The sequence below is a fragment of the Thermobia domestica genome, chromosome 9, assembly GCF_964235325.1.
Source record: "Thermobia domestica chromosome 9, izTheDome1.hap1.1, whole genome shotgun sequence".
Classification (NCBI taxonomy): Eukaryota; Metazoa; Arthropoda; class Insecta; order Zygentoma; family Lepismatidae; genus Thermobia; species Thermobia domestica.
Genome location: NC_137462.1, coordinates 14,092,361 through 14,107,216, shown reverse-complemented (window position 1 = coordinate 14,107,216; position 14,856 = coordinate 14,092,361). Strand labels below are relative to the sequence as shown.

At 35.1% G+C, this 14,856-nt stretch overlaps 1 protein-coding gene across 1 annotated transcript; it reads right to left on the bottom strand.

Annotated features, from left to right (window-relative positions):
- Positions 1-654: 654 nt before the first annotated feature.
- LOC145694425 (uncharacterized) lies at positions 655-14,204 on the bottom strand. Its single transcript, XM_081770630.1, has 3 exons — positions 14,047-14,204; positions 10,014-10,202; positions 655-816 (listed from the first exon to the last, which is right to left on the bottom strand). The coding sequence occupies exons 1-3, from the start codon at positions 14,156-14,158 to the stop codon at positions 776-778; spliced, it is 342 nt and encodes a 113-aa protein (XP_081626756.1). The 5' UTR covers positions 14,159-14,204; the 3' UTR covers positions 655-775.
- Positions 14,205-14,856: the final 652 nt, after the last annotated feature.

The window sequence follows — 14,856 nt, the reverse complement described above, 5'->3', positions numbered from 1 at the left end:
GCGAGATGCAAAGGTGCACGTGCAGCCCACTTTGTTGTAAATATACTCTATCTAAAATGAGAACTTTCCGAAAGTTTCTGCTGTCATGTTTTCTTTGGCTTAAAAGAAAGCGAAGTTTCGCAAAATCAATAGTTTAAGTCAATTTTCTGAAGGTTGTGGAAAAGGAATTACCGAGAACCAGAAGGTACAGTGAGGTGGAACGCGGGGAATATCGTTCATCCACTTCCAACAAATATCTATGGCATCCCTCCACTTCATACAAATATTAGAATGGGCAAATATAGGCATGGGGGACGGGTTGACTTCTTGCCACCACCCTCCCTACCTTCTCAGATCCGCTTTTACCCCTGTCGAGAACACAGCATTTCCAGGGCAATTTCTCATCCCCACCACAGATGCCAGAAAGCATTTGAAAAATTCCAATTTAATTCAAATGTAGTGATAGTTATTGGTGCATCCCCCGTCAGAAAATCGTGGATCCGGCCCTGGTTGGCTCCAGTTAAGGCTACTAATGCAGAAAAAATGAACGGTACTCCATATGAGGAAGCTGACAATACGTGACGCTTTGCATGCTCTTTTGTCCTGAAGGTAGGTGAAAACAGTTGATAGCTGTCTAAACATATCATTAATGTTTATAATTAGATTCAAACTACATACATTTTATAATTGCTTTATTGCCTTTATGTCTATACAATTCATCTTACTTTATAATTGATGGTATTAAATATATTCTTCTGACATGTAATAATATTCCAGCCAAACAGAATAAAAGATACTAGAGACCAGGCAAGAAGTGACTTAAGTCTGACGAATAACCTGCAAAATAGAAAAAAAATGAAATTAGCTACTTTAATAATAATAATAATAATAATAATAATAATAATAGGTATTTTTCTTCTATTTAACCTTCCTATATGTTAGGTTGCTTCGAATGAACGTCCACTTTGACGTCTCATGTGAAACTCACCCCAGCAACACAACATAGGGACAGACTACAGTCACGTGTCTAATGCCACAAGCTTTGTACACATACAGTAAACAGTTTGAGGTATGCACACTCAGAAAACAGTCTCTTGTTGAAAAGCGCCACATGAAAGTGCACTATGAACAACATACAATTAGAAATGATTTTTCTTTACGAACTCAAACTGGTAATTCTACACAGCAAGCGGCGAAATAGATATCAACAGTACATTTAGACCAGGACTGGCGGATGAATGTACCATTTGCCGTTGGTTTTGTCAAATTTAGTTCCGGTTGACATGCATTGCAAACTGAGCACCATGACCACCAACCAATATCATGTTTGGATTGAGCTCCTCAGGGGAATACCATGCTCCCATCAACTAGTATGACCCAAGAGAGGCTCAACTATGTAGCAGTTTGCTACGTTCACAAAACAATGTTACAAAAGGTGAATATGAAAAAAGTAGCAGGAAAGTTTGTTTCAATTGTGGAACAAGGGTTTTTGGCCCTATAAAGCTGAAGGTGAAGTAAACTGTAAAGTAGCACACTGTTTTTATTTAGATAGAAAACAACAAAGCCAGTTTAGTTTAACTAAAAGTACATAATTTTGAACTATTTTTTTAAACTATACATTATTGAAATTCATTTACATTAGTTGTAGGCTTGATGGCCTAAAACCTATTTTCAAAATTTTATTGTTTCTGAGTATTCACTTCACTCTACCTTTTATCATTTTTTAACATATATTTGGTATGGTCTTCGCAGGGGGGCAGGGGGTCTTTCTCACGAAAATGTATACTAATATAGCAAACCACGTATATTAAATACCAGATGTAATATAGCAACTCGGTGTCATTTAATTGTAAATAAAATTATATATATATATATATATATATATATATATATATATAAAGTTTAATTCCTGTTTGAGTAAACGAACAAACTTTAAAATATGTGTGCGTGTTTTAGTACCATATTTTCAAAATAAATGGACTATCAAAGGTAAAAACAAAGCCAAAAAATATGTTTTTGTTTGCTTTTTAAGTCAAAAATGCTGTAAAAAGCAATGTAAAAAGATTATTTTCTTCTAAATTTTCCGAGGAGGACCCTTGGACCCCCTGCATTCTTGGGGGTACTCCATATACCACAGTTGCTCTGGTAGTCTGACCTCCCCCACCAAAAAAAAAAACAGTTTATGTGCTGCGACGCCAATGTTTGGGACAAACGTTTCAATTCCACCAAGGACATGTAGTAATGTATACTGTTCTTACGATACTAAGAATTGAGTATATGTATCGATCATTAGATGTAAATAATTAAGTACGATATTAAATATTCAAAAATATACAAATTTATTTAAAATAATTCATCACTCTCGTGAAAAATGTCCCTTAGGGCTTTTGCATGAAGGTTTCAAGGCTTTACACTTGCCTAGAATATTTAGACTCAAACTAGACATGGACGTCCGAAGGGGGGAGCAGGGTGAAGCCCGTCCCCCCTGACTCACGAAAATGTATACATAATATATCAAACCACATATATTAAATACCACAAATACCAGACGTAGCCTAATATAGCAACCATGGAGATGTGTTCCTCCTAGAAAATTTTCTTCGAGCTTCCCTGACCCTAGAGGCTACTAAAATTGTTTTCGGGGTGATGATTCACCTTTTAATTTTTTTTTATTACTTGTTTCTCCTTAACTTCTGATCCTTATCTACGTCCATTTTGATTTGTATTCTGTTTGATCCGCAATGTTCAAAGCATATACTGACTTCTGATGAGTTTTGATATAACACATTCAACATTCAGAGTTACGAACATAAAAGCTATGTTAATTTGCATTTCACAAATTATGTTAGTGTAGAAAGACGATCTAATTCTCCAAAACTTGTACAGCGGGGGACACTTCTAAATGGTACAGCCATATGGAGATTTACGGCTAAGGTGTACCATTTAGAAGTGTCCCCCGCTGTACGTGCTAACGTTGTAGAATTTGAATAGTCATGGTTTAAAATTACTTAAATCCAAATTATAGCGTGTTGTGTCTCTAATAAGACTCGAAGGGTCATATGCCGAGTCGTTTAGACATATGATTAGCGTCATACTAAAGTCCTGGCTACTGCAGGAAAGATATGTTAGTAAAACTCTTTAGTATAGCGCTAATCACGCGTCAGAACGACTCTGCATAAGGTTCGAAGAGTTTGAAGGAATTTGTAAAATCAAGACAATTTATAAAACCAATCTGAATGTTCAGTATTTCTTTAGAAGTGCTCACGTTATTAGTTCCTGGCGTCCTGGACTCGTCCAAGAGAAGGCTCAGTTCGTCAAATTGTGTCCCATGGCTTTGCATGCCGGGAGTTTCTGAGTTCGGTTTGCTAGAGGCTTGCCAACCATACGATAATTTATCCTGACATACGATAATTTAAGCCTTAATACTAGTGACCGCCAAAACTGTCGATCGCAAGCTACTAGAAGTTCGCGGGGACATTTTCGGCAGATCGCGTTAACGCTCCGGTTGGCTAACCTTAATTCCTTCACTGAGCGGACGCTTAGGACAGGCGACGCTGACGAAAACATCTGCATGTTTTTCTCGCGTAACTGCCGTTGTCAGCCTCATCTCACAATTGATTGCATACGCGTGGGGTTGTGCAAGGTAAGTTTTTCGTGTGAATATTAGATATTTGCTAACTTTGATAGTTTGATATCATATTTACCAGAAATGTAAGTTTATAGGCAATAAACCAAATGTAATTTAAAAAATAAAAGTTGGTAGTTCTTTCTGTTGATAGCCAGGCCCGTATCAAGGTGGGTCTAGAGGGCTCCCCCCCCCCTAAATTTTTCACGGTAGGCTTGGAAATGAACTATAATATGGTGATGAACTATAGTATGATTGGATCCCCCCTAACTTCAGACGCCCGCCCCCCTAAATTTTTGGGCTGGCTACCGGCCTATTGATAGCATACAGTAGGATTTAAAAAGAGTACGGTTTCTCTGAAGCTTTATAAGTTCAGCGACCACTGTTATATACGAGAATGCCGTTGCAATAATAGATGGATTTAATTTTAGAATGGCCTTTTTTTTTTTTTTTTTTTTTTTTTTTGCAGGTTTTGAAGGTGCAAATAAATTGTAGACGTGCATTGAATAATTATAAAACACACGCACACACTGATGCTTTTAACAGCTATTCCTGATAAAAGAAATCAATAACAATTTGAGAATTTGTAAATTGCAACCTTGCATCCATTCTTTAAATTCAATTATGTTTAAGAAACATTGTTGTTGTTCAGAGCACTGCTAATAATGATAAAAAGACATGGTGAGAACAGTGACGCCAATTTGGAGTTCGACACTGAAGATTACTAGATAAATTTATTATTTATTATTTCTATTATTAGTAGTATTATTCTTGTTTTACAATTACCACGGACATAATGAATATACGATATTTTTTGATAATCCTAACTATATATAAAACCACATAAGCTGACATAAATTATTGAGCACTTCCTGTAGGGCTACAATAATTAAATTTGGCATGATTGTAGCTTTCCGAAAATAACCAACAGAAAAATTGCCAAAAGTGAATATTTTTAATTTTTCGAGGGTCTAAAGAGGGGATGAAGAATTTCCCCATGTTATTTAAATGGGCCTTTTTTTTTAACCTATAATCTCATGTTTTAGGTACTTAGAATTGGAGTTAAAAAACTTGAAATTCGGTATGCTTGTACGTTTTTGTTAGCGTTACCTAAGTGAATCATTAGAAATAAAAATTTCCAACCGTAGATTGGTTTTATGGGGAACTGAAAAATCTTTCCCATGTTATTTATATGGGACGTCTTCTACACCCCAAAATGTTTAGGCACTTCCGGCAGGATTAGAATGATGAAATTTGGCATGATTGTAGACTTCCAGGACTAACCGAAAGAAAATTACCAAAAGTGAATATTTTTAATTTTTTAGGAGTCTAAAGGGGGATGAAGAAATTGTCATGCTATTTAAATGGGCGTTTTCGTGGGATACAAAATCATCTTTTAGATAGGTGAAATAGGAAAAGAGACGATAGAATTGTGAGTTCAAGAGGTGCGAGGTCGTAGGCCGAGCAAAGACAGTGCGTGGGGACGAAGCCCCCGGATGGGCAAATTCAGGAAATATGAAGAGCAAGTTCACGAAATTCTCTGTTGATGCAAAGACTAATAGATAAGAAATGCGAGGCCGTACGCCGAGTAAACTCGGGGGCCTGAAGGCGGAGCTCCCAGCTAGCCAAAGCCTAGTCTATATTATATAATTGAAAGTGACAATGTTTGTGACTCTTAATCTCTTGAACCACCCGACTGATCTCGATCAAATTTTTAACATTGATGAAGTTCGGGCCTGGGAGTGTTTTTAGCTTCAGTTTGATTATCTAACTTAGGGTTATGGGATATACAAAAAATAAAACTTAATAACTCTTGAACCAAATGACCAATGTCGATCAAATTTTCAACATACAGGGTGTCCAATATACAATGCAACCCGGAATTAGGGATAATAGAAACTTTGAACCTGAAGTGATACACGAATAATGGTTATACCAAAATGAAGCCTTGTTCATGCATATATTTTTAAACTAGGAAGCAACAATTGAAGTACACTAGGAACCACATAGTTACCAGATGTAACCGAAGTTTTTTTTTTTTGTTGCAAAATATGTAAATTGACTCATAACTAATACGTATAGATGTTCTATCGTTAATTTTCAGTTTGTTTAGTTGGAGTAGCTTGGAAACCATGGAGCATAAAAAAAGAATATTTCATTTCCACCGATAACTAATCGGATGAGGCCTCTGTAAGGGGGAACTAGAGAAATCGAAGTTTCCATAAATTAACACACTGGATTGGCAACTTTGCTGATGTTTCAGTGCATCAAAATGTGTGTTAAGGATCTGTCTACATTATGTAATTCCTGAAAACAATGAAAAACAAACATTGAAATTATTATGATAAAACGTTTACTTATATGCACCCGGCAACACTGCTATTCATTTCTATAGGGCTATTTAAAGCAAGAGGTATACAAGAACAATTCTCGAACTATTCAAGACCTGAAAACGAACATGCGTAGTACAATTGAGAACATTAACACTTCTAATCTTCATAAAGTTGCTGCCAACCTGGTGAAACGTATGAACCAGTGTTTGAATCAAAACAGGGGACACTCCCAGCATCCGCTGTAGAGCTGATAACTCATTCTGATAGTAGCTGTGTTGCCGAGATAATTTCAAAGTTTGCTTTTCATTGTTTTCAGGAATTGCATAATGTAGACAAATCGTTAACACACCTTTTGATGCACTGAAACATCAGCAAAATTGCTAATTCACAGTGATAATTTATGAAAACTACGATTTCCCTAGTTCCCCCTCAGAGAGGCCTCATCCGATTAGTTACCGGTGGAAATGAAAAATTCTTTTTTCTGCTCCATAGTTTCCAAGCTACCCCAACTAAACACACTGAAAATTAACGACAGAACATCCATACGTATGAGACATGAGTCAATTTGCATGTTTTGCAAAAAAAAAAAAAAAAAAAAAAAAAAAAAAATTACACCTTTTGTTACATCTGGCAACACTGTATGGTTCCTAGTGTACTTCAATCGTTGCTTCCTAGTTTAAAAATATACCGGTATGCATGAACAAGGCTTCATTTTGGTATAACCATTATTCGTGTATCACTTCAGGTTCAAAGTTTCTACTATTCCTAACTCCGGATTGCATTTTAATTTGGACACCCTGTAGGTGATGTTAGTGCCTGGAATAATTTTCATTATTTTACTTTGATGGTGCAGCATAGGACAGGGGGAGGGGGAGATATATGTAAAAAAAATGAAAGTAACTGTGTTTGTGACTTCATCACTCTTGAACCACTAGAACGATCTCAATCAAATTTTCAACATAGATGAAGTTTGGACCTGGGATAGTTTTTATCATATTACTTTGCCGGTAGAACTTAATGGAAGGGGAGTGGAGAGAGAAGATATATAAAAATAAGTAAAAGTTTATAACTCTTGTATACGATAATTTTAAAGATGAAAATAGATCATTTTGTTCTCTGTGGTTGGCAACTCTGGTTTACCACCTATTGCGCTTCTTTATGCAAGCGCAGTGATGAAAATTTTCCGGAAAATTTTGAAATGGAAAAATTTTCCGATTCATAAAAACATACTCCATTTATTCCTACATCGTGGTTTAGTCGTAATGTGAGGTGGAAAATTTCCTTCTATATTTTTCCGGAAAATTTTCCGTTCTTAATAAAAATCAGTGATCAAGTAACAATTCCTCAGTATTCATAAAATTGATTGAATTCATGTATAGTAATGATAAAAAGTGAAAGATCATTTAAAGAATCTGAAAATTTTCATGGCTCAGACAATTTTCAGTACTATGTAGGAACAAGTGAAACAATTTTTCATGAATCGAAAAATTGTCTGTCCTGTACAGTGATGAAAATTTTCCGGAAAATTTTGAAACGGAAAATTTTTCGATTCATAAAAACATACTCCACTTATTCCTACATCGTTGTTTAGCCGTGATGTGAGGTGGAAAATTTTCTTCTATATTTTTCGGAAATTTTTCCGTTCTTAAATAATGAACAGTTCCTCAGTATTCATAAAATTGATTGAAATCAAGTATAGAAATGTTAAAAAGTGATGGCTCAGACAATTTTCAGTACTATGTAGGAACAAGTGAAACAATTTTTCATGAATCGAGATATTTTCTGTCTTATGGTAAAATTGAACTTTATATGAGTCGGGAAATTTTCATCATTTTGAAGCAAAGAGTAAAACAACTTTTTGTGAATGTAGAAACAAGTGAAAAAAACTTTTTATAATCCGGACAATTTTGGATATTATGTATAGTGATATTTGGTGGAAAATTTTCCACTATATTTAACTGCACATTCAGCTATAAAATCCAATTCCTGTAGAGAGAAGTTAGACAGCAACAAATTATCATTTTCCAATTAACTTTTGGAAACCAGAAAATTTTCTAATATTTCAAGTTGGGAAGTAAAAATATAGTGTTTCTCTCTCTCTCTCTCTCTTTCTCTCTCTCTCTCTCTCTGTGTTGTGTGTTTGTGGGTTGTGTGTGTGTTTGTTTGTTTGTGTGTGTGTGTGTGTGTGTGTGTATGTGTGTGTGTGTAGTGCAGGGAACATGCATCGAGTTCGTAGAGAACAAATATCCTATTCCAATATTTAAAGTGTAACAAGAAATTGAAAGGAAACCTTTGTGAATTTATGAATTTCAGAAACAGAAAATTCCACTATTTCTTCACATGTAGGTCTGCCTATGTAATGAAATAACTACATAAAAGTTCCTTATGAAGTTCCTTATATATATATATATATATGTGTGTGTGTGTGGGTGGGTGTGGGTGTGGGTGTGTATATGTATATAAAAGAAATATGTTTTTTTATTTTGTAAATTAAAATGAAATTACTTGTTGCTTTTAGAACCCAGCGCTAATAGTGCAGCTTTTTTATGTTTGTTTTATTATTTTATTGAAAAAAGTACTACACAAATCAGCTTCCTTATTAGTTATATTTCACTTTCTCTTCTGAATGAATATTTTGATTTCATGAGTTACTTAAACTCGAATGTTGTGTAGTCAAAAATATACAGCAGGCACTTTATATTATATCTACTTATTTATAAATGTTGCAGTATGTAAATCTATAAAATTAGTAAAGCTATGAGAAAACCGTCTTATGTGTATTAAACTGACGAAATCTAATATTGTAAGATCAAAGGTGGATTCTGAGGGAAGAACGCATTGAAGTTTTTGAAACATTCTTGAAATGAAGAATCGTTAGATCTTCACTTCATGGAACTGTTTAAGACAATATTTATTACTATCAAATTTTACGGATAAACAACGATGTAGGAATAAGTGGAGTATGTTTTTATGAATCGGAAAATATTCATGACTTTTAATAAATTGAAATTTTAAATAATAGAATGGGATATTTGTACTCTACGAACTCAATGTATGTTCTCTGCACTTTGCATACCCACACACACACAGAGAGGAGTTGAATTGTTGATTTTGAGTTTAACGTCTCTTTCAGCAGCGAGACTATATAAGACGGGACTAACTGATTACCGTGGAATCCGAACTACATGAATTCCCGCTGGGAATCGAAACAAGGTCCTACATGCCAAAGGCGCGTATGGTAACCGCTTAGGAACGAGAGAGAGAAACACTGTGTAAAATTTTACTTCCCAACTTGAAATATTAGAAAATTTTACGGTTCCTGAAAGCTAACTGGAAAATTATAATTTGTTGCTGACTAACTTTCCTCTACAGAAATTCAATTTTGTAGCTCTATGTGCAGTTAAATATAGTGGAAAATTTTCCACCTAACATCACTATACATAATATCCAAAATTATCCGGCTTATGAAATGTTTTTTCCACTTGTTTCTACATCGTGATGAAAATTTTCCGATCTATGAAAATTCCTTTCACTTGTTTCTACAGAGCAATAAAACTTTCCGATTCACAAAAAGTTGTTTTACTTTTTGCTTCAAAATGATGAAAATTTTCCGACTCATAAAAAGTTCTTCAATTTTTCCATACAAGACAGAAAATATTTCGATTTATGAAAAATTGTTTCACTTGTTCCTGCATAGTACTAAAAATTGTCTGAGGTATGAAAATTTTCAGATTCTTTAAACGATTTTTCACTTTTTAACATTTCTGTACATAAATTCAACCAATTTTATGATTGCTGAGAAATTGTTACTTGATTACTGACATTTTTTTTTTTTAGAACGGAAAATTTTCCGGAAATATATAGCGGAAAATTTTCCTTAAAATTTTCCACCTCACATCACTATGCAAGCGCCTTACGTCGAACTAACGTAATAAGGTAGAAATAACATCATTACAGTAAGCGTAACTACCATGTAATTCTAGGTAAAACAAGTAATTATACACAATACAAACTAGCTAACACTTTACATGTACTTTCCAATAAAAATTAAGTAGTTTTAAGTGCTCATTACTTACATTCAAGTTTTGGAACACATCTTCCTCCAACTGTTTCCCTGTAAAAGCCATCTATACAATGGCAATCGTAAACGGGAGGAGTATTACACTCTCTACGATGAACCAGAGGAAGTAAATTTACAAGGTCAGTGCATGTAGGGTCACACCTCGGTATGGGACCAAAACGTGGAACCTCGTTTGGAGGGCATACTGTTGAAAAATTAAGAGAAAAAAGTAAATTGCAAAGCCACTTTTATCCTCATAGTAGTAAAGAAGCTAATTTCAGGTTTCTATTTACCTTGTTGTTGTTCCTGTTGTTGAACAGGAGCACACCAAGAAATGTTTGATAGGAAAGATCCAAAGTAATATGTGGGAAGCCCATTACGTCTATGTAATATTGAACCTCTCTATTCTGCTCCCGAAAAGACAATAGGTAATTGTTAATTAGTGCCACCTATATTTTTGGAAGAAATTATGTAACGCAATCTGTGGCTGAAAACACCAATTTGTAATGTGACTTATTTTTGTATCTTTTATAGCGTTACACTATAGCCCACAGTTCGAATATGTCTAAAATCTAGTCTATTACTTTACCAAAATTCACTTAAACACTCCATCTTGATATTACCTTTTATTATAATACGTAATGAAGTAATCATTTACACCTTTTAAAAAACATACATGTAGATTATACAAGATGGATCCTTTGTTATATCTTGTATTTCTCGTTGCTATGACGACCAATAGCACATATCTTCAAATTACTATGTCGACCAAGGATCTTATAAAATAGAGGATCTGCCCTTACAACAAAATCTTGAAGTCATACGTCATAGTTTTGCCACCCCTACTCTGCCCACTCCGCCCACTAAGAGGACTAGCTCAGGAGAGTAATGCTCCCGGAAGTAGGAACGAAAAACACAGTTCTGATATGTTGGCGTTATCTATGTCTTGCCACGTTGCATTCAAATAGCAGAATTCACACGATTGTTGTTGTCGATCCGCGTGGCCGAGTGGGCTAGCGCTATATGCTAGTAATGAAAATTTCTTTTTGCGTGAGTTCAAACCCGGCCCGATGAAAGTTTTTTAAACATTTTTATAACACTTTTTAAATTAAAATAATACGAAAATAATACTCAAAAATGTGATTTACTTACTTTTGTGCAGATAAGTAGTAGTAGTAGTAGGAACGTGTTAGAAGCCCCGCAGAGTTCGTTTTGTTGCCCTTGTACTCCATGATATAAGGCTTGTTTTGTTCCAATTGTACTAAATGATATAAATTTTGTGACCAACTTAAAACAACTGACTAGGATAGCGCGTAAAACAGCTGGCTAGAGCAGCGCGCGAAAAAACGTACGAGAGTATTACTCTCCCGAGCGGGTCGTCCACTAAGATCGCAATGTTTTTAGCCAACAATCATGGCGGCAACGAAAGTAGCCAATCAGACGATGCCGAAAACGAGAATAGCCAATCAGACTTGCCGATGTTCGGTTGTTATTTGGCTTCACTAATTTAATACGATGTAGATACATATAGGCAGATCCTCTATTTTATAACATCCTGGTCGACAGAACATCAATCATAATATCGGAAAAGAAAATTAATTCTAGTTCTTTTTATATTTTCTTCTTCTTCTTTTAGCTGGCTAGTGCATATTTTAATAGCACATATCGCCCATAAATACAAGTAAAGATGATAAAAATACAAGTAATGATATCAAAAATTACACAACATTGTTATAATTATACAACTAGATCATTTTTTTATAAGAAAAGAAAGAGTACAGATGAATGTAAAATCAAATTTTTAGCCTACATCAATCGGTTCTCTGTTAAACAAGAATAGTGCTGTTAAGAAACTTTACAAATGTTAAACGAATTACTAAATGTTTTGGGTGGCTGGAGCAGATGGGTGCCCCCCTGTTACGATGGGTGCCCCCCCCCCCATAACGAGAGAAAGTCCAAAGACAAACATTTACTAACTAGTAAGTGATAAATCTCACTGAGCATAACGTAGTGGAGGACTATAAATCTTCATGTGCACAATAAGAAAAATCCGTTATCCGAACAACGATATATTGTTAAAATATACGGATACCATATGATTACTACGGCAAACTGTACGGACCATATTTTATTCATATGCTACATACCTACTGCCTTTTTCGGCTTAGATGTTACATGGTATCGCTGCAGGATGTCTGATATCTAACAGTCTTTCGTACATATTTTTTTTCTCAGTTCACTTTCGTACATATATATTTTTTTTAAATCCTAAAACTCAGTAATCACGTATTAAACTGAAACTAACGCTGAAATACATCTTTAACAAGTATTCATCACTACGATAGAAAATGACATTTACCTGTACACAGTATAATTAATAAGACATTGTGTTACCTCATAAGACAAGAAATTAGTCGTTTCGTCTTGATTCTCGTATCGAAAATGAGAAATTCGGTTTCAAATTCAAGACCAAACGAAATTTATTGAAATTCGTAGCTTAGCCTTACAAGGGAAGAGAGGGAGATTATATATCGAAGAGGAAGAAGGTTTATACACCAATTGAAAGCACTAACGACGCCTATAACGAAACAGTAATAAATGTTTCCGAATGCATACACTGTGCGAGTTATATGAGTATACAGGGTGTCCAGAAAATCAATTTCCACTCCTAGAAATCGCAAACGTTGGGACAGATGCCAAAACAGGGAAACACGTGTTTGATTATTTTAAAAGTACAACGTATCAAAGGAAATGTGTTGTCCCAGACCCTCCCGCAGGGTCCCAGCGGGATCCAACTCAAAAATTGCAAATGGTAAGGGGGTCGAATAGCATATCGTTGGAAAACTGTTGGAAAATGAAAGAAGACGGAAGAACTCTCGACTCTCTAAAATTACCCTGTGCAAAATGGTGGCTAGTCAGAATGTCAGCAAAAACGTTATTGTAAAGTCTATGACCAGCAGCATAAATCTGAAACGGTGAGACAGATGTCTCAACAGGGAAACACGTTTGTTATCATTTTAAAAGTTCATGACTGAAAGTAAAAATATTTGTCCCAGGGTTCTCCACAGGGTCGTACTCAAAATTTTCAAATGGCAATGGAGGCCAAGTAGCATATCGTTGGAAAGATGTTGGGAAATGAAAGAAGACGGAACAAGTCTCGGCTCTCTAAAATTGACCTATGCAAAATGTCATCTGCTTTACTTTCGGCGCACCGCTAGAAAGAATTGTTGAGAAATTATAGTTCTTTCACCAATTTCCGTCTTATTGTCCCGTAAAAGGTTTCCGCTGGACGACATGAAAATATCTCACTTGGCGTAGATAAAATTCAAGGAGGCCACCAGAAGTAATTGTTGAAAATTTACAATTATTTTACGATTTACGTATAAATATGGCCTACATGTGACCTAAGACCTACAGTGCAAAAAACGCATAACAACCTATGTTAGGTGGCCACTAAAAACCACGAAATTTTCTGAGTGAGAAAAAAAGAGCGAAGCTGGTGGGCCTACGCGGTAGCGCGGGGTGCATCCGAAGGGAGTAAGAGCGTCATCGATGCTGAGCATGCACGTAAGCGAAGATAGTGAGAAGTAGTTTCTGGAAATTATAAGAGTTTCAGTAGCACATGTCATGATTTCGTACTAGTTACGCTCCACTTGTAAACATAAAATACAGCTTCTATACACTGTGCAAAAATACACCGCCGATGGAAAATAACATTTAATAAAGTCATTTTTCGTATGCCCTCACTTACTTTATCCGTCGTAAAAGACTTGTAATGATTTTACATTACAAACCCTATACTTGTAGCCTATACCTAAAATATAGCTGTATTAATTTGAATTCAATTTTGTTGCCTGCAGAAATTTATTCCTTATAAACATGTCCTTTCATACAAAGTATTGAATTGTATCTATAGATATTCCAAACTATGGTGTGCAAGACCTCACCAGCATCTGTGTCCACAATGGATAACTACTAATATTTTAAATTCAACGTTTCTTGTAAAAAGTAACAAAGAAAAAGATTCAAATGTGCTATAAAAAGCTTACCCAAATCATCTGGTCCGCGAAAATCATCATCATGATCAAAGAACATTGGGGTGGCACAACACCCATAAACAAACACAAGAGCTAAAATGGTGATACCAGCTCGGGAAGACATCTTGGCTTGAGTGATACTTCGTAAGCAACCAGAAGACCATTTTATAGTATCCGAAGAGGGCCAATTTGTCCTTCAGCAATAACGTAATTGTTTTGTTTTATATTTCGTCGATAATAATAATATTGATACTAACGCCTGTGTGGAACTGTGTTAAGTTCTTATCATAATGAGAGTTAATAATGACATTGACAATTACACACCAATCATTACATCAAGTCACTTACATCCGCTGGAAGCCTGTAATCATTGTGTCAATGGTTATACTAATCAACTTGGTTGTTAGAATATCGTGAAACTTGTTTTGTGTTTGTGATCTAAAAATGTATTAGCATGATAACTTAATGTTGAAAATTTTAATGAGAATTCTTGTTGTATCGACTGTGATTAGGAATTGATTCAGAGAGGAATTTTGGAGGGAAAATTCCCCTTGTTCTCTTCTTCTTCTTCTTTTTTGTATCTTAAAATATCATCTTTAGTTGTTTATGGCGATAGAAAGACCTTAACTTTGACAAATATTCTCAAAGCACATTAACAGGAAAAAATACATATAATTTCTAAATGTAAGGCATTTCGAGATTGCTAGTTACTAAATGGTGTCTCCAATCAATGTACCATGCATTATTTAAAACAGAATATCTCACTAATTAAAGCAGAAAAATACACAATTTTGTGTGGCGTTTGGTATTTTATGAACGTAA